General features: G+C 35.6%; 1 protein-coding gene across 1 annotated transcript in view; it reads left to right on the forward strand.

Annotated features, from left to right (window-relative positions):
* The window catches only part of Fatp1 (Fatty acid transport protein 1), a 271,807-nt gene that overhangs the window by 240,913 nt on the left and 8,903 nt on the right, over positions 1 to 21,991 (forward strand). The window contains exon 11 of the mRNA XM_090414827.1: positions 8,573 to 8,719. Within this exon, the coding sequence (XP_090270953.1) occupies positions 8,573 to 8,719 (147 nt within the window). The remainder of the gene's footprint in view (positions 1 to 8,572; positions 8,720 to 21,991) is intronic.

The raw sequence follows: 21,991 nt of genomic DNA on the forward strand, positions 1-21,991 counted from the left end.
TAACACTGTGTAACTGCAGTTTAAATGTAGAGCTTAGAGTACACATGGTTAAATGCTAGGTATGGTTTGTACTGCTGTATGGTGCAGAAACTTGGACCTTGAAGATAATATTGATTAAAAAAGAAAGAAATAAATAAAAAAAACTTGAAGCCTTTGAGATGTAGTTACACACAAATGCTAAAAATCCAATAGACAGCCAAAACATCCAAAGAAGAAAACTGCATATCTTGGTCATCTACTTCATAATGAAAAATATAAGATACTTCAATTGATTATAAAAGGGAAGATAAATGGAAGAAGAGGACAAAGAAGACAAAGAAAATCTTGGCTTGCAGACATCAGTGAACTGGCATGAGCTCTGAGGTACTGTTCAGAGTGGCTGAGAATCGCTCAGAATTAGCCAAGGTGGTCGCTGATCTTCAATAGGAGATGGCACATGAAAAGAAGTTACATTGGGTCTGATTGTGGTACACAGAATGTTTCAAAATTAAGAAATAAAGCATATCTGAGAATGATTTAGCCTATTATTCAGAAATGTTTGGAATATAATTAAGGCATCTTATATATATATATATATATATATATATATATATATATATATATATATTCCATGTGAGAAATTTGGAATCCATATCATATCAGTGTGGGACAAGGGGAAAATGTGCACGTTATTTATTTTTTTGAAATTTACTTTTCAATTTTAGTATGTTTCCCTTATAAAAAAAAAAAAAAAAAACAGATTTCATGAAAAACAGAATTTCAGTATTATGCGATAACATGGGCATCTTCTGTTGAGGATTGCTCTGTAGGTATTCAAAAAACTGTGTTCTAATAGTAATTGTTTTTCTTTCTTTTCCATTAGAAATAAAAATTTGATAACAACAGAATACTGTATTATTGTTATGTAATTATTCTTATTATCACTATGCTGTTATTATAGAATATAATTTACATTATGATAACAAGTTTTTGGATATAAATTGATATGTACATGAAAAGAGTCCCTTTATCCCATATTTAGTGAAATATTACTACTACTACAGTAATAATATAATAATGCTATTTTCTATGTTTTATATTCTGAAAGTAGCCACATTTCTTGCTTTTCCTTTAAAGTAATCTAAAACTTGAAATTTGGTGTGTGCTTTGATGAACAGCAGGAACTCTTCCGAGTGTTACTTATGCAAAAGTAACACTTGGAAGAGTTCCTGCTGTTGCATTTACTAGTTGTGGAAAATCTGAGGATTTTACAGCTCATCCAGAAAACTTTTTGCTCTGTTAGAACTGACTGAGAGATTGTTTTTATGAATGCCATTTCTAAAACAATAGAAAAATTATCCCAATTTCATTCCTTTTTAGAAATTAGGGCTCTTCTCCATGCAAAACAAACAAATCAGTCAGTGAACATGCATTTCAAAGATATGAAATATGTGGTCCATAGTTATGTCTCTAAAGCAGAGGTGAAGAGAGTGCATTATTTTCATTGGTTAGAAAGCATGGGTTCAAAACCTATGTAGTACTATGAGAACCTTCATCGGGACTTTCCAGCCGAAAATAAGTTAATCTCATACTGCAATTATGGTTTTTTTCTACCTGGAAGTTGTGTTTTTCAGCAAACAGGCAAAGCACTGGAAAATAACAAACACACAGTGTACTTGCCTCATAATTGCTTCTGCCATAATTCCAATCAACACAAAATCACAGCCTTAGTCTACTCAATCATTTTCCTGATTGCAATAAGTAAGCTTGGGCAGCCAACTGGAGAGGATTGCTGCTTTTTTACTAAGTGGCTACGGATTAGAATCCTCAATACAGGCACGAATACTTATGAAAATATTTAGGTTTGTAGATGAATTTGGTTCTGTAAATAGCATAATGCAAGGCCATCACCCAATTTATTGGAGGGCTTGAAAAAACATGTTTAGTCTTATCTCTGATGTTAATTACCCACATGTAGCATTAACATATTATAGATTTCCAAACTTTTGTGGTTATGGACATAAAAAAGAAAGAAATGCACTTGCACCTAGTAGGCATGTCCTGATGGTCCTCCCTATTTTTATTTGCTCAAAACAAAAAGTACTATTATTAGCCACTTCGAGAGGAGCAATATATTATTCTGTGTGTTATAAAAACAACTCAGATTCCTCTTCAAGAGGAATTGGAACCAGTACAGTCAGGTATCAGGTAGTCTGTCAATGTTCATTATCTGGAAAAGGACTGTTTTGATGGCCCTGAAAAGGAACATTTTTGTTTTCATATTGTTCCATATTTATATATCTTGAACAGTATGGAACACCCTAAAACAAGATTGAATGCACAAAGCAGTTTTACATTATCTCCTTGAGTTTTTTTTTACATTTTAAGCACACTTTTATTTTTAAGCCTTAGGTGATAAAATTGACAGGAAAGTGCTCAACTACAAGTCTGGAAGGATTGCTTGTTTTCCTGCTTGCTGTAGAAGGAACATAAATTTGTAGCAATTTGTGATTTCTACTCTGTAGTAGGCTTATATTTTTTCTTGTATAGGAGGAAACTGCTCCTAATAATAAAATCAAATATATGTCCAAATGTCTGTGCGCTTCGCCTAGTGGCTGTGCGCTTCGCAACCCATATGCCTGGGGAAGGAGTGTTCTAGGTTTGATTCCCATTGGTGATGTCAGGAGACGAAGGATCTTCCTCAGCCATAGCCAAGTTAGGGTCTTGGGCATGGACAGGGCATATCTTGGAGATATGCCCAAATGATTTTTTTAATAATTTTTAATGTTGTATCCTCATTACAGAGTAAAATTATAGCTACTGATCACACCTATAGACTCCTCTCATAGTATCATTGTATGCACATACAGCAATGAGTTTGTCTTGCTTGAAACCATCTAAGATTCCATTGATGGATTGTGCAGGAAAGGCAGCAGAAAAACATTTTTTTTTTGTCTCTCTAATTTGGTGCAAAGAATGTCTTGCCTTTTTGCATTTACAGTATAACTATCTCTATGATGCTGTAAAAGCAAATCGGTGAATTCAGGACACATATAGCAGTTATCCATTGTAACTCAGTAATGCTTCCCCCAATAAGGGGTCTAGTAACTCCATTGCTGCACGCATTGACAAGAGAAGATCCAAGCATTTATTGTGCTCGAGTACGGTCTACTCTCCTGTATAAGGTTTGAAATCCCAAAGATATCCACTTTGCATTTCGCTTCTAAAACCTAAATTTACCCCATACTTGGCTTTCTTTTGGAGAATATACTGTTTACATTTTGATCTGCCTTTGAATAGCTTACGACTTTCATTGATACATCTCTCTCTTTCTCTCTGGAATGTAGTGACCTAAATATCTGAAGAATTTTCATCAGAAAATCATTAAGGGCAAGGATGTGTTGCCTGATCATATTCCTCATTATTCTAAAAATGCAAATACTTCACAATGAGAATGAATCGTTTTTCAGTCATAATCATAATGTTATTATTATTATGTGACACTTCCAGGGAGTCTTAAGACTCATCAAGGGAGGGCTCTACAACTCCGTCTCCACTACTCAATCCACCGACTACACCAACACCACTGATAGCATTTCCACAGACAATTGCAAACATCCATGCTCACAGCAGGATTCGAACCTGCAACCTTTTGGCTGGAAAGCGGATACGCTAACCACTTGGCCAACCAGACCGGCTATCATATCACGAAACATTGGCATGTTCAGAATCCAAGAGTGCTATAAATGTAAGTAGCTTGTTGATATATATTGGGCTCCAAACTGTACTCAACTTGCTGATGTTGTTGGCAAGGGTAAAGGTAAGTCTGTTCCATTATGAAGGAAAGAACATCTTCATCTAGAAATAAATGCAAGAAGCCTAAAATGTTGCTGTGTCAAAGTCTTCAGTAATTCCTGGCTTACCTATGATAGAAACCGTAGACAAGCTGGTGTCCATTTAATGACCATCATTCATCTTCTGCATGAAGATGTCTACAGGCAAAATCTCAATCTTCAGAGCTTGAAAAACTTCTATCATCATCATCAGTAGAGTAAGAGCTACTTGAAAGGTAAAGGCTCCAACTTTTCTACATCTCCTGAGCTTTTTTTACCCCTAATGTTTTTACTATTTGCAATCTCAGAAATGAATTGCATCTTAGATATACTTGCTAATGTACCTTTCTGCTTGAGTAACAGGCTGTAAGTTAATGAAGATAACTGAGAAAGAGAGGAAAGAACATGTCCCAGTACACATACTAAAAAGGCCCAAACAATAAGAAATACATGTAAAAATGTTTTGAATATCTGCTACTCATTCAGAAAGATGAAAAACAAGTTGAACTATTCGAAACATTTTATTCTGAAGTTGTTTTTGTAGGATGACACTGTCTTTAAAACATTAATTTCCCAAATTACCCAATATCACATAATTTATTGATTTATGATAATCAGGAAATGAGAAAATATACAAAATTTTCTAATTTATTGTGCGTGAGAGAGTTTTTTTTTTTTTTTTGGGTGGGGGGATTAGCCATCAACGGCAAAATACAATTTTAATTCTATTATGAATATTTTGAAAATGAAATTTCACTTTTGACACACGTACCTAAACACGTCTTGAATGATAAACTATAGGGAAAATATTGCTACTCCAAAACTCCTGCATAAATATCTAAATTAGCAGAAAAATATGTACATACAATTTACTTCATAACAGTAATTTATTTCAATTTATAATGGACAATTCATGGAAACGAAGAGTTGAAGTGCAAAGAAGTTTTACAGATTGAACTATAAAGATTATACATTACATGATATTATTCAAGATTTATGTATACAAGTAGTTCTCTGTTTAAAACAAAATGATAAAAGTGCAAACTTTCACACAGTCTGTGAAGTAATCTTCGAATTAAGATTATGAACAAAAAATAAAGAAAACTTAATTTGGAACAGACATGGGCTGTATTTTTTTAAGATAATGTGGATTTTCATTCATTTATAAAATAATTGTTTGATAAAAATAATTATCTTGAATCAAGTTCTGAGAGAATAAAATATTATTGGTGACTAAAATAATTAGCAAAAAAAAAAAAAAATTGATGTTGACATTGGGCTTCAAAAGTGATACAATATTTAAGTGAAGAAAGTATGAAAAGATCTTAGTTTGCACTGGCATTAAAAACTATAATTATATTGTAAAAAAAGTAGAAAAAATAAATAACTTTTAGGTGTCTAGTCTAATATAACTAAGATTCCAGTTATCCAGCACTGTATTTCTTGCTATAGGTAACTGAATGTAGCTATGTATGCGATGTAATCTGGTTAAGTGTTCTCATCAGTGTGAAGGATTATTGCATCTTTTAATGGGCATGACAGCCAAATTGCACTTCTTATCCATGTTCTTTCAACCAGTAATATGAATTGTATCCAGGATTTGCTGGACATGCAAGGGGTGTTCAAAAAAAAAAAAAAAAAAAACTTTTTAAATAGCACGCCAACCAGCACAGAGAACACTCTTCAGTTGCTGAGTGCACCTAGCAGCAGGTTTTGATAACAAACTGCCATTTGCTTCATCTGCTATAAGCATTAGTCGTCAAGTTACATCCAGTGAAGTGAGCATATGCACAAGCTGTTTGTCGGATTAGTGATAGTGAAAGAGCTTGAAGAACAACGTGCGTGTGTGTGTGTGTGAAATTTTCCTACAAACTTGGTAAAAATTTTAGAGACATTTCAATTGCTTAACCAAGTATACAGAGGGAGGGGGACTATATAAGCTGAATGCAGTTGCTATGAGTAGTTTAAACATTTTAGAAAGGGCAGAATGTTGGTCAGTGAAGATCCAGGCCTGGACAACCTTCCACATCAACAGATGACGACCATGTCGAGAGAGTTCATGTTGTGATTCATGGAAACCATAGTTTAACTATCCAAGAAGTTGCGGATGAAGTGGGCATCAGCGTAGGATCTTGCCATCAAATTTTGATTGAAAAACTTCAGATGCGACACATCAGTGCAAAATTTGTGCAGTATTTGTTGACTGATGATCAGAAAGAGAACCTGTTGAAATGAGTCAGGAACTGCTTGCCAATGTAAATGGTAATGAAAAGTTACTTAAGAACATCATAACAGGAGATGAGACATGGGTTTATGGCTATGTTATTGAAATTAAGATGCAATCGTTGCAGTGGGTGAGGAAAGGTCTCCTCAACCAAAAAGAGCACGGATGGGTCAGTCAAAGAACAAGGTGATGTTGGTTGTGCTTTTTGATTGGCATAAAGGCATTGTCCATTATGAATTTGTACAGTGTGGTCAGATGATAAACAAAGAATTGTACCAGGAAGTTTTAGTGCAGGAGGGATGCTGTGTGCAGGAAGGGGCCTGAATTGTGGAAAAACCAGACTTGGATGTTACACCACGACAATGCGCTGGCTCATATGTCACTCCTCATCCGCAGTTATGTGGCAAAACATCAGACATCCATTGTGTCCCATCCACTCTATTCTCCGGACTTAATCCCAGTGGACTTTTTCCTGTTTCCCAAACTTAAAAGTTTCCAAACCATAGAGGAGATTCAGGAAAATACAATAAGAGAACCACTCACCATCACAGAAAGTGCATTCCAACGTTGGGAATGGTATATCGCCAGTAGAGCGGCCTATTTTGAAGGGGACAGTGCTTAAAATATTGTAAAATGAGCAATAAAGTCTTAATAGCAAACGTTCGGTCTTTTTTTTTTTTTTTTAACTCGCTTGTATATATACGTCCTGACTGGTAGGGAGGTTAATGAAAGCTGTTCCCGACCCATGTCTCACTGAACTATGCACAGGGAATTGAAGAGGACCTGTATTGGCAGTTACATCCCTAGACAGAAACCACTGATTTCTGCAAAGAACTTAAGTTCATCTACAGTGATGTCAGGAACACCATGACTAGATGCTGAAGGACTGGAAAAAATTCATATGGTCCGACGAGTCACAGTACACCTTGTTCTGTACAGATGGTAGGCAGAGAGTGGGTAGGAACCCCATGAGCCAGTGAACCCAGCTCTTGCCTTGTAAACATAATCCAAAATTCTGCAGGTTGTGTCATGGTGTGGGGTATGTTCTGTTGGTATGGAACAGGTTCCCTGATATTGCTGGAAGGTCAGGTATCCTCCAAGAAATATCTGAACATTGTTGCTGATCAAGGCCATTCTGTAATGTTGACTTTTTATCCAATTTTGATGGTAATATATCAGAACACAGAAAGGTAAATAAATAATTATTTATTGACTTATTGCTGATAATTTGCTGGTGTCATAACCAGCATCTTCAGAGCACAAAAAACAGTTTGTTGCAGCACATAACACCAGCGAAATATCAGCAATAAGTCACTAAATAATTATTTACTTATCTTTCTGTGTTTTGATATTACCATCAAAATTAGTCAACGTGCAATGAACACAAGCTTTTCTACACCAGCAGGTGAAGATTGTTTCATGGATCACAATACTACTTTCCATCATGCAAGAATTGTTCAGTGAATATGACAGCAACTTCCACCATCTTCTCTGGCCACCACAAAGCCCAGATCAGATCTGAACCACATTGAGAATATGAGACATTTTAGAGAAAATGATCTGGGAGCAAAGTCCTCTTCCATCAAATCTGAGCCAGTTAAAGGACTGGTGAATGCCTGGTATGTTGTGGATGTGGATGCAATCTAACACCTTGTGAAATTTGGGCTGAAGGAGGTCCAACACAGTATTAAATAAGTTTCTAATTCAGTGGTCAGTATGCGTATATTGCATAAATGTTTCCATCGCATTCCCCTCTGTGTTTTCTTTCCTGTGGCAACATCACATTAAATATCCTGTGCCCAGCCTTACCTTGCAGTTGTACACTCTCAAAGCCACCATTGCCATTTTACTCTCAGGTCTCTTCCCTTAATAAGATGTACCCTCTTAAGTAATACCTCACCAATTCAGTTTCAAACCCTGTCCTACCTAAATATGTTGCACTCTTCTACTTCTGCCATCCTATCATGGAATTATTATAAAAGCACTGAAAGTTTTTTCACTTGGTTTTAAATTAAATGAAAGATACCAAGAAGTCATATTGTTTAATCCTTTATCCAGTTGCAAGCAAACATAGTTTGCATGTGAAGTTTCATCACAACTAGGTTACTTGTATATAAGAAGCTGATGACTTCACATTAATTGCTTTATCTTACAATGTAAAGCACATGTCCTTCTGGGTGTGGTGAATGATGTACATAATGGGAAGGGCCACTACCTAGACTGGTCTTGACCATATTCCAAGTAGCCTAGTCACAAAGAAACTTCATACACAAACTTTGTTTGCTTACACTTGTTTGGATTTTAAAGGATTAACGAGAATATTAATTTTTTGGCATCTTTAATTTACCATAAAAGCAAATAAATTATATGAAAACTGATCATATTTGTTTCCATAGATTTCATTTAAATCAGTACTTCTAGTTGTAAACACAGGTTTGAATAAATTTGTTAACTCTTCACCTCTACATTAAAATAAATTAAAAAAATAATAGATAACTAGAACAGATTTTTCTTTCTTTGATGCTTCTTGTTTTAGGTATGGAAGGAAGAGCTGGTATGATAGCTCTTCAAAGTTCAGGACAGCCATTAAATTTAAAGCAGTTTCTTGAAGGTGCTAGTAAAGCACTTCCAGCTTATGCTCTTCCTCAGTTTGTGCGAATTTCAAGTTCTTTAGAAGCAACAGGTATGCCTGTTTTATAGTTTTCTAGCTTGTACTTCAAAATGATTATAATTAATCCTTTTGAAAATGTAATGTGATGCTGCAGTGATGTTGTAATGTTATTAGTAATGAGAATAAAATTTATTTTCGGTAAGGATATTAATAACTTGTGGGCCTGCCTTTTATCCTGAATGACTGCAGGAATATTTTTGTTGAAGGTTCACCTTCTTTCACATAGGTTCTTTGCCAGCCTGGATGACTAAAGCAGACAGTGTGTCCACTCTCTGTGGAGACGAATGCTTCTTTGTTAATATCTTAAAATGGTTGGTTGACCATTTATTTGTTACTCGTGTAAGACCACTAACTCACTTTTTTTGGGAGGAATAAACAGGAATAAAAACAAGTTGCACATTTTGGTTTAATAGCAGGATTCCCAGATTATTTAATCCTCAGTTTACATGCTAAATGTACAATTGTTTACCAACCTGTTGTGGATGGGAATGACATTAAAAAAAAAATAATAACAAATAAGTATTGTTCCCATCCACAGAAGATCTTTAGGTGGTATATGATTACTCGTGTCTTCAAAATGCACAAAATTAACTTTAATCTTGTTACTGTGAATATTTGATTTTAATAGATACTTTTCTTCAATTTAGAAGTTTAACCAAAAAAGGAGGGCGAAGTTGTGGAGGGCAGCAGACACTCATGCATTTTCATATACATACATATTTGCCTAAATTCAGCCACTGTTTTATTTAAGACAACAGATTTCTTAACCTCTTTTTTAATTGAAATAATGATTTAATAAATATAAGACTTTTTAATAAGATCTAATATCAAAAATTATAGGTCTGTTAGTTTATTACTAGTAGTACGTGAAAATGAAAAATATATAAACCCCTAAAAATTGCAAAATATTTAAAAAAAAACAGGTGTAATTAACTCTATATTTAAACCAAACCTGGTACAAAAGCAAAGCAGACTAAAAGCATACAATATATTAGCCCTACCAGTCCTATTGTATGAAAATGAAATTGGGACAATAAAACAAAAAGACAAAGATTAATAACAGCTGAAATGAAGTTTATGAGAAAAACTACAAAGTATACTCTATTTGATCACAAAAGAAATGAAGAAATTATGAAAGAATTAAACCAGGAATCAGTAATAGAAAAAATTAAAAAATATAAACATAAATGGATGGAACACTTTGAAAGAATGAAAACAGAAAGATTACTAAAACAAGTTTTAAATTACAAACCATTAGGAAAAAAGAAAACCAGGATGTCCTCTTAAGAGATTTCCAGTATTCAATGATGACTTCTAAGACCGGAACAAGCCACTCTAGGCCTAAATCCTTGATAGGCATGATGTACTTATCATCATCATGAACATTTTCAAAAGTAATACTACTTTTGTAAATAAATAAAAAAATTTTTGTTAATAAACTTCTCTGTGTAGTCTTTGCAGACTGAAATAACATGAAGAAACATTTTACTCCATCAAAACATCAGCTATCCTAGAATCACTGCTAAGACAGTGGAATAGAAGAAACTCACACACTCATATCTCCCAAACTCTTTACATCTGCCTTGGAGGAAGTTTTTCATGAATTAAACTTGTAGAATGGAGAAATTGAAATTAATGGAAAGATTATAACTCATCTGCTTTGATGATGATATAGTTCTTTTTGCAGAAGATGCAGAAGACCTAGCAATAAAATTAAGAGAATTTTCTCAAATGTCCAGTCAGATTGGGTTGAAGAAAAATGTATAAACAAAATGAAAGTAATGTTGATTGACATTTTAACACCAAAAAAGAATTATACTGAAAAAATAGAGAAGTGGATAGGGTACATTCATATGTTTATCTGAGACAAATTATAAAACTTAAAGATGGACAAATAGAAGAAATAAAAAGAAGGACACAGCCAGGTTGCATGGCTTTTGGGTGGATGAAAGATATCTTCAAAGGGATATTTCTATTAGCTTGAAGAGGAAAGCTTTCAGTGTGTCTTAACTGTAATTACATATGGCAGCGAAACCTGGAACTTAACTCAAAATATGATTCACAAATTGAAAGTTACCCAGAAAAGAATGGAAAGGAATATACTTAGTTGAGTCAAAGTTCCAGGAAGAACAATGTGGCTTTCGTCCTGGTAGAAGCACAACTTACCAAATCTTCACTTTAAGGCAAGTCTTTGAGAAATCTTGGGAATATGTCAAGAATGTCTACACATGTTTTGTGGACTTGGAGAAGGCATATGACCGGGTTCCTTGGGATAAGCTTTGGCAAGTAGTACAGGAGTATGGAGTGGATGGCCAACTATTAGCTGCCATCAAGTCCCTGTATGAATTCCCAGAGTTTTGTGTCAGGGTAAACAGCACAAAGTCTGAACCTTTCAGTCTCTGTTGGCCTCTGCCAAGGGTGTGTTCTGTCACCCCTCCTTTTCATAATATTTATGGACTGGATTGATAGGCACAGCCGAGGCTGTGAACGTGTCAGAATTGGAAGATGTAGCATTGGTTATCTGCAAAAAGCAGACGTCCAATTCCTAGCTCTTCCACAGATGACCTCCAGCAGACCCTGGATAGGTTTGTAGCTATTTGCGCAGATGCCAGAATGAAGAATAGTGTTGCCAAAACTGAAACATTTGTGGTCTCAAGGCAACCATCCCAGTGCACTCTACATGTAAGTGGAGTCCCAATGAGGCAGGTGGAGAAGTTTAAATATCTTGGGTCCATATTCACGAATAATGGAAAATGGGATGTAGAGCTAGATACTCGAATGCGGAGCTTGGCCATTCGGTAGTATTGAAGCGGGAGTTAAGCCAGAAGGCAAATCTGGCTGTCTTCAATACAGTCTATGTCCTCATCCTCACCTATGGTCATGAGAGTTGGGTAATGACCGAAAGAATGTGGGCACGAATCCAAGTGGCTGAAATGAGGTTCCTGCGAGGGGTTGCAGGGCTGACAAGACTCAACAGAGTCAGAAGCTCTGCAATTCGGGAAACCCTCAATACTCAACCGCTGTTTCTCCATGTTGAGAGATCAGTTATGTTGGTACGGACACTTGGTCAGAGAGGCTCCCTCAGCAGGCCCTCTTTGCCAAGCCAGAGGGTGGGAGGCCATGTGGAAGGCCAAGGACTCCTGGATAGATTATATCCAGAACCTTGGGTGGGCACTTTTGGGAATCCCACCAAAACACCTGAGCTTGGTGGCAGAGGATCGTGACCATTGAAAGTTTCTCTTGCAGCTGTTGCCCCCACAACCCAATTAGGAAAGGTGGGCCTTGAAAATGTATGTATAGTTATATATATATTTTTATATATAGTTACACACACACACACACACACACACACACACATATATATATATATATATATATATAAAACTTTATTTTATTATTATTTTTTAAATTGTGTGTGTGTATATATATATACATACACACACACAATTTAAAAAATAATAAAATAAAGTTAGGAAAGATTAGCTGATTTAAAAAGTACTGTCTCCCACAAAGGGTATAAATGTAGACCATCAGATCTGTTTAAGTTAGGAGAGTCAAGTAAAGTTTCACATGTTTCTTTATAAAGCCGTTCCATGAGGAACCGATTTTTGTGAAGGACTCTTGTCTTGTTCCAATTAACTCTGTCTAGTGTTGATAGCATGCTCAGCAGGTCCAGACTATTTAGGTTCAAAGTAATGAATATAAGACGCGTTCTTCCAGCCGAATAAAAGCAGATCTTCCTGTTTTTCCAAAATAAAATAACCCACAAGCAAGGAATCTGGCAGACATCTGGATAATTGAGATATGGAAGCTTGTACTTTGGAAAAGTGAGGAAAATGGAGATTTTTCTGGTGGGGTGAAAGGCAGCAAAAATATTTAGTGTTATTAAAACATTAGCTGCTTTCACTAATGCCTTGCACATAAGGGATAGGAATAAAAGTTATTTCTTATGTGTTTGAAAAGGTAAAGATACCAAAACTGCCAAGAGCTCTTTTGATGAAAGAATTCTTATAACCATTAGATAAAAAAGTGAAAATAATGTTGTAATACTTTCTGTAATAGTTCATCTGAAGAACATAAGTAGTGAGCCCAATGAACCAGTGTTTTAATAGTTCCAGCCTTTTGACTGGGATGGTGATGAGATTCGGCATGGATATAATGGCCTGTATGAATCTTCTTCCTAAAAACTACCTTTTTAGATGTAATCTTTAAAGGTACCTGTGGCATAACTATAAATAATAAATTATAGATAACCACAATAACTAACTTTAATGAAATAAAGGTACAAATATTTCATACCGATAATTAACGGTACATCATCAGTGTAGAACAAACAGTTTAAAGGAATGGAATACAAAGTACATAACAGTCGGTGGATTACCAATTAAAATTGTTGCCACGTGCTAGAAATTAATATTGATAAATATTATTAAATAATTCTTAAAAACTATTTCTTTGATGGTTATATAAGATAAGAATCTCCCAAACTTTTGTGAGGAAAGTTATCGAACCTGTAGCCTTGCCACAGGTTCAATAACTGGAAAGCAGATGCAAACCACTCGGCCAACCAGACCGGCAAAAATTCTGAAGAAATCTCAACGACAGGATTTGATCCTTGGTTGTTTAACTCTACAAGTGCATGCCAATTGCACTACTCTTCTGGGAATAAAACAATGTGAGAATTACAGAACAATTTCTCTACTAAGTGTTCCAAGTAAGATTTATGTAAGTATACTTGGAAAGAGGTTGAGAAAAATTGTGGAAGAGAAACTTGCAGAAGAACAAGCTGTGTTCAGGCCAAATAGAAGTTGTCAAAATCAGATTTTTACTTTAAGGCAAATAGACGATAACTGAAGATAAGGATATCCTGGATGTCTAGATTAATTACTTTGAAAGACTGTTAAATGAAGTAAGCAGTGACAGAACCATACTAGAAAATGTTCAAGAGGAAAGCAAACAGGAGTACATATTAATACTTAAGATAGACAAAGCCGTCAAAAACTTGAAATGTAGAAAGGCAGCTGGAGTAGATGATATTCAACCAGAAATACTTAAGTATGGTGGTATAAAAGTTTTGCAATGGCTGCACTGCATAATTCAGAGGGCTTGGCACGAGGTCATATTCCATCTATACCTATCTATGAAAAAGGGAATAAAACAATGTGAGAATTACAGAACAATTTCTCTACTAAGTGTTCTAAGTAAGATTTATGTAAGTATACTTGAAAAAAGGTTGAGAAAAATTGTGGAAGAGAAACTTGCAGAACAAGCTGTGTTCAGGCCAAATAGAAGTTGTCAAAATCAGATTTTCACTTTAAGACAAATAGTTGAGAAATCATGGGAATAAGACAAGAATCTGTATTTCAGTTTTGTAGATCTGGAAATGGCATACAACAAGGTTCCCTGAGAAAAGCTTTTCAAAATACAACAGTTATATTGGGTGAATGGAACATTATACACAGCAATACATAGTCTATATTTAAGTTGTCAGTCAGTAGTTAGAATTGAAGGAAATACAGAAAGATGGTTTGATGCAAAATCAGGAATAAGACAAGGATGCACATTGTCTCCACTCTTATTCATCATCTATATGGATCACATTATAAAAGAAACTGGTATCAAACCTGATATTAGATTTGGAGATGTCAATTTGTATAAAGCAAAGATTAGCTCTTTGCTGTATACGGATGATGTACTTTTAACCTAACCTAAAGCACATCCTAAATACATCTAGTTCAAGTGTCCAGGATTCACTAACTAAATTGATGCATAATCAGCAATAAAAAGATGCAAATAGGCAGGAACATAGAAAACCTCAGCTGCATTCTGAATAGAAATCCTGTAGAACAAGTAAAATATTTCAGCTATTTAAGCACTGTTTTTTTGTGAAGAAGATGGCATGTTAAATCTGGAAATAGCAACAAAATAATCAGCTGGTATTGTGGGTAGCCAACTAAATAAATTTATATGGAATTAAGAGCAAAATTAGCCAAAACACCAAAGTAGCAGTATATAAGCGTGTTCAAACCAGTTTTAAGTTATGCATCTGAGAGTTGGGTTAGAAATAAAGCACTTGATCAAAGACTAGAGATTACAGATATGAGGCTCTGAGAAAAATTTGAGAATCAATGGCAGAATCATATTAAAAATGAAGATATTAGAAAGGAACTTGACTTTATTAGCATTCCATAATGTATCAGCAGAGCTAATATATGGTGGTATGGCCACTTTAATAGAATGGATGAAGAAAGGTTAAAAAAACAGGTGTTTGATGCCAAGTTGGAAGGAAAGAGATCCAGAGGAAGATCAAGGTGGAGGTGGATTGATTTGTTCAGAAGTGCCTTAGAAGCATGAAATGTTAGATAATACAATATTGGAGTGCTCACAAGTAATAGATTGATTTGGAGGAAAATTGTTTATAAAAGATTAATAATAATGTAAACTTAATCATGTAGTGCTGTAAATAGTAACCTGACATCCCTTGGTGAGGGTGGGTACATAACAGAAAATTGATGATGAATGAAATATATTAGTCCTTTTTCTCTCTTTTAAGTTACATGGTGATCAGCATTCATAGTGAAGAATTTATGGAGACACAGCACACATTAAACAATTTCTAAAGTCTCTCGTATTAAAATTTTTTTTGTTTAGGGTTGTTCTGGATTCTATACAGGTTGAAGATGGGTCTTCCAAATTCTTGGAATAATTAATTCATCATTCTTGTTCAGATTTCCATGGTGTTTCAGCATTTCACGGGCTTCTTTGAATTTTCTTTGAAACCAGGTTTTAGTGTAGTGAATTGGTGCCTTTCCAGTCAATTCTGTGACATGTTTGAAGTGCGTGGTGTGACAGGCCTGTTTTACCATAGTGGAAGTATGCCGTTTGTGTTCATCTTTTCTAATTGGGATGGTGCATCCTGTTTCATCTATGTAAGGTAGATTATAGGTACACTGAATTTTGTAAACACCCTGGGTGGGCAAGGTATGGAAGAGCATCTTTGCACGAGCTAAGTAAATTTCTTAATTTCGCAGGTTTGAAGGTTATCTTAAAGTAAGTAGTATTCTATCTTTTTTCCGAAATGCCCCTAATGTATATGGCATTCTTGCAATCTTTTTTTGCTTTAGTAGCATTTTTATATAGGATCTTGTGAACTGTTTTTTTTTTATTGTAGCATTTTTTACAAATGTCTGGCTAATCATTTCAAATTATTGGTTCAGAGCCTATTTATTGGAGCAAATTCTTAGGGCTCTGTATTTGAGGATGCTGATGATCCCTAATTTTTGTGTTGGATAGTGGTATGAAATTTTATGTATATATTGGCCTGCATGTAGGTTTGTGGTAGATTGTTGAAGGAGGGGAAGACGTGTGTCCAGAAAAGGAAGAGAGTTGTTGTTTTAAATCTCAGTGGTGAATTGGATACGTTTGTGTTGTTTGTTCAGGTGGCTTAGGAATGTATTTAATGTTTCACAGCCGTGAAGCCAAATGGCAAAAATATCATCAACATATCTGAGCCAGACTTTGAACTTTAGGCTGGCAGAATATAGAGCTCATTGCACGAAGTCTTCCATGTAAAAGTTAGCTATTCAGGGGAAAGTGGTGAGCCTATGGCTGTACCTTCTTTTTGTAGGTAAAAGTTATTTTGCCACACGAAATACCTGGAATGGAGTCTGTGGGCAAAGAGGGCCAATATCTGGTGGAAATATGTTCTGTAAGAGAAGAATAGTATCATTGATTGGGACAGTTATGTCAAAACTGACTAATAAATCTTTATCATTGAGTTTGATGTTTCTAATTTTGTTTATGAAGTGTTGTGTATTTTTTTTTTATTATTTAGGAGGGAGAATGACCTACCAACTCCTTGAGTGTGAGCACTAGTTTCTTGGCTAAGTGATAATTTAGGGCTGTTGATTCCTTTAACTATTGGTCGTAGCAGTGTATTTGTTTTGTGTATTTATGGCAGGCCATAAATTCTGGGAATGCGGGCATGGTGCAGTATTAGTTTTTTGGTTGTTTCCTATGGCCACGTGATCACTGATTTGATTAATTCAGTTTTTCTCTTTTTGATGCGGTTTGCAGGGTTGTGAACCAAGATGTTCACTATTTGGTTCATGTTGTGGTCTGATACCGATTAGTTATTTTTTCCAGCTATGCTGTCCAATCAAGAATGATGGTAGCATTGCCTTTATCCGCTTTTGTAATAATGATGTCTCGGTTATTTTTTAAAAATTTAAATGCCAATGTTTCTGCTCTGGTTAGGTTGCAACTTAGTTGTTTATTGGCGTTTAATATATACAATATTTCCATTTGTATTTTGTCAGCTGTATTGGAAGGGAAGAATTTTAGATCTCTTTCAATGTGATAAATGAAATCTAATTTGTTAATTGTCCTTGGCATTTTTATGGAGGATCTTGTGAACTTTTTTTATTGTAGCCATTTTTTGCAGGCATTTGGTAATAATTTAAAATTCTTGGGCCAGAGCCTGTTCGTTGGAGCAAATTGAAACAGGATGCCCCATCCCAATTAGAAAAGATGAACACAAACACTACATTAAATATCATCACTATGGTAAAGCAGGCCTGTCAGACCAAGCACTCCAAACATATCACAGAATTGACTGGAAAAGCACCAAGTCCCTATACCACACCAAAACCTGGTTTCAAAGAAGCTTGTGAAATGCTGAAATATCATCCAAATCTGAACAAGTACGATGGATTAATTCCAAGAATTTGGAGGACCCATCTTCAACCTGTATAGCATCCAGAACAACCCCAAACAGAAGAAAATCTTAATATGAGGACTTTAGAAATTGGTTAATGTAGTTTTGTTTTGTTTTTTTACAACCAGAGGTCAGGCTAGGGTAAATGATTAACAAATATTTAGATTCACCTTACTTTTGTGTCATATATCTTGCACACATGTAAGTTTTCCTGATGATGACCTGAATACAGAGGTCAAGACTCCAAATGTTACTTAATGATAAAATGTGTATTGTCTCCATAAATTCTTCACTATGAAATGTATCAGTATAAATGATTACTATTATTATGTGACACCTCCAGGAAATCAAAAGACTCATTGAGGGAGGGTACTTGCTCTACAACTCAATCCACCAACTACATCGAACCACAATTACATTAATGCCATCTACTGCCAACCACAACCACTAGTATTTTCACAAAGACAATCGCAAACATCCATGCCCACAGTGGGATTCGAATTCACAGCCTTTTGGCTGGAGAGCAGATATGCCGATCACTTGGGCAACCAGGCCTGCTTAAAAGCCTAACGTTCTAGCAACTGAGCTATCTAGGCTTAAATGATACAGTGTTTTGATTGTTTTTATCCAGAATCAGAACAATGTCTGTAGCCAGTAGAGTGATGAACAGCAAGTGTTTCTTCATCAGTGTGTCCATTCACTCCGCCAGATTTTCTTCATTAAGTCTTTCTCGGGAAAGTAGACTTAATGAAGTATACCCTCTATTTCATTTATTATCTAATATTTATTAGTGTACTTTCAGGAGCAAGTTATGTAATACTCTTTACATACTCAAGCAACTCAGAGGTTGCTTGAACAACTTTTTTCCTCTTCCTTTTGGTGCATTAAATCCTGTAAATCATTGCTGACATTTTCATCAGGAGAATTATCAAACATCAAGATTGGCCACATCTTGTGTCAGCATTTCTTTGGTACTGACACTTGTACCTTCTCTTTGTCACTAGCAAGAAACCAAAAAACTTCTTTCGTGTTAAATTCTTTAATAAATGTGTCTACAGGCTTGCAAGCATGTGTCTGAATGAAGACTTTTGCAATTTTTGGTTGGCCTACACATGTTCAGTGTTCTAGGGCTTCAAGTTATTCGAGCCATTCTAACATAATCTCAGCAAATCCAACCATTTTTATTCACACAGTATCTTAAAGTAAATTTTAATGCCTTTCAATACCTTAGAGGATTTAGTTTTTCATATAACCGGGGGAATCTAGTTTGCCCTTCTTTGTCCTCTGCTGTTAATGTATAATATAATGTACTTTCATCAGCATATATACTTTAGTCACGAGAAGGAAACGAGCAAGAGGATTAGTGACTGCTGTGGGAACAAATGATTTAAGTGGGCATAAGGAGAATGTGAAGATGAATATCAGGAGGTTGTTGAGAACAGTGAAAGATAACAGTATATTGGGAAGGGTTGTCAGTGTGTTGCCAAGGTATGACAATGATGAGTTGACAGAGAGCCAGAAGCATGAATGGTATGCTAGTGAAGCTGTGCGAGAAGAATGGAGTACAATTTGTGAATGTATAACTAGAGAATAACACGTATGTCACAATAAAATAAATTTTATTATCTAAATATGTCATCTTATATATCATAAGATATCATCAGTATAATTATTGAATAACAATAAGAATTGAATTAGAAAAAAAAATTGTGAATGTGTGGCATGTGTTTGAGGGAAAGAATGGAATTATACAGGTGTGATGAATTGCATTTGAATGGCTTTGGAGTGATGAGTGCACCTGGAGAAAGTGTGGTTGGATGCAAGTGCAGTGTGGGATACAAGCAAGAGATTAGAAGTAAGAGATGAATTGAAAGATCAGGAGAGTGGTATTGAAAAGACAGAAGTGCTTGACAGTGGAAACAGTACTAGCAACTAATGAGATGAAGAGAGAGGGAACAGGAAAACGGGGGGCGGGGCTAGGTGGACAGGGAAATAACAACAAATGTATGTATGGAGATGATCAAACAACAAATGTTTGTATGTATGGAGACGATCAGCATAGAAATGGAGTAGATTGCGATGTGGATGGGGAAGCTGATTGTGATAAAGGTGAGTGTGCAGGTGTGGTGGGAAAATTGTGACCAATGAGTCACAATGAATCAGAAGTATTTCTGATACTTCTGACTAGTTATAGACATAAAAATGAACTGTTGTGTTTATTTACAAATGCCAGAAGTATCAGAAATAAACGAGATGAATTGGTTTCACTGATTGAGTTTATTCCCCTAAAATCTTTGGAATAAATGAAACATAGTTGAATGAAGATAATATCTTAATGGGAATAGAAATTGAAGGATATGTTATTCTTTGCTCGAATAGAAAGGACAATGGGGGGGGGGGCAGTGCTGTTGACGGTAGCTATGTCCACATAACGTAGACATGAAAGTGGGAAAAAGTGGCAATGGTTAAGAGACCGTGTGGTGTTAAGTGAAGGTTGACAGAAGACATTTAGTTGGATGTTGCTATAGGCCAAGGAATATGGAGGATTGTGACGAAGAAATGTGTAAACAACTTGGATTAGTGAACTAAGGAAGGATTATTATTGTGGGCAATTTTAATTATGGCTGTATAGATTGAAATGAAGAGATGGCATTTGGGAATAATGAAAATAAATTTCTCAAATTCTTGAGAGATAACTATCTCAGGCAGCATGTAAAGGAGGGCATGCAAGGATTGAGAGTTTCAGATCTGATCATTTTATCAGAGGATGTGAGTGTTTTTGCACTTTTCTCCAGTTGGTGAGAGCATGAAGTGATCACCTGGGTTGTGGCCAGCCACATACAGACTTCTGTGAGGAAAGAATATATGTGAAAGTACAAGGCTGATGATTATAAGCGTAGGAACTATAGCATAGAATGAGGAGGTGAGGGGTAAGGAAATAAATGCTGCTTGGGAACTGATAAATACATAACAGCATCAAAGTGCAGATATATTCCAAAGGCCAAAAGGCTGAAATAGGTAGATGTAAAATGGGCGAATGAGGAGTTTAAGCATGAATTCTGGAAGAAGGCAATTTGGAGGCAGTACAAGATAACTACTGATAATAATCAGGTATACAAAGAGTTTAAAGACCAAGCCAGGAAAGTAACTCAGTAAAGAAAACAAAAGTGCAATATGAGCAAAAATTGGTACATCAGGCAAAGAAAAACTTTAGCGACTTTTTTAGATATGTAGCAAGCAGGAAGAATTAGTATGGAAGAATGACTACTGCAGAAGAAATTGTTGAGGTATTCAGTGATCAGTTTATAAGAGTGTTTCATCAGGGTGGAATCATGAGGAACTTAAGTATAGAGGACATAGGAGAGGATGACTTAACTGTGAGTGAGCAGGAGATATTTGAGGAAATAAGCTTGATGTCAATAAGGCGATAAGATTTGATGACATATTACCTCGCATTTTAAAGGATGTTCCAGGGAATTGGCAGTAGAGTTGGCATGCCTGTTTAATAGTCTTACAACAGCAGGTTCCAAGGGAATGGAAAGAAAGTGAAATTGTTCCACTGTATAAAGGTGGTGATAAGGCTGTTGCTACAAAATATAGGCCAGTCTGTATATCTGGAGTTGTGGTGAAGGTACTAGAAAGATTGCTGAGAAGTAGGATACAGAAATGGCTTGATAACAGCAGTATTTTCTGTGGTTATCAGCATGGCTTTATTAAACTTACTTATGTAATATAACAAGATGACAGATGTCTTAAACAAGGGAAATTGATGCATATGCAGTTGTATATTTAGATTTTGCAAATGTTTTTGATAGACTGCTACAGGGACTTCTCAGTTGGATCAGTGACTGGTTGTCATATAGGTATCAGAAAGTTTTATATGGGGGTGCAGTATTCCAAAAGAGGAAGGTCACTAGTGGTGTGCTGCAGGGGTCAGTTTTAGGACCATTGTTATTCAGTTTGTATATTAGTGATATTGGGATGGGTTTAACTAGTAATATGCCTTTGTTTGCAGATAATGGAAAATTGGGGAGAACAATGCAGTGTCAAGCAGATGTTATGGCCTTACAGGAGGACTTGAATAGATTACATGATGGGCAGGTAAATGGAACTGTCAGTTTGATGTTGCAAAATGTAAGGTTTTGAAATTTGGTAAGAAACGATGGGATGCAAAGTATACACTTGGTGGGGAAACTTTAAATTAGGTAGAGGAGATGAGAGATATGCCAGTGGTGGTGAACAAGAACCTGCAATTCAGGTTTACATTGCACAAGTTGTGAAGATGTCACATCGGATAATAGCAATGAAGCAGAAGACCTTAACATGCAAAATCAAAGAGGTTTCTGTCATTGATCAGGGTCTTATACAATGGCATTGATGATGCCATTGTATAAGGCCTTGATCAATGACATGGATTACTGTGCACAGATTTGGATTTTCATAGTGACAAGGATATGTTAGAAATGCCCCAGAGAAGATTCACAAAGGTGGTTAGTGGTCTTTGGAATGTGGAGTACAAAGACAGATGAGAGAATGTAAATTGCAAAGCTTCATGAATAGGAGGAGGA

The sequence above is a fragment of the Typopeltis vanoorti genome, chromosome 26 (assembly GCF_054136105.1).
Source record: "Typopeltis vanoorti isolate ZY-2024b chromosome 26, IOZ_Tvanoo_1.0, whole genome shotgun sequence".
Lineage (NCBI taxonomy): Eukaryota > Metazoa > Arthropoda > Arachnida > Uropygi > Thelyphonidae > Typopeltis > Typopeltis vanoorti.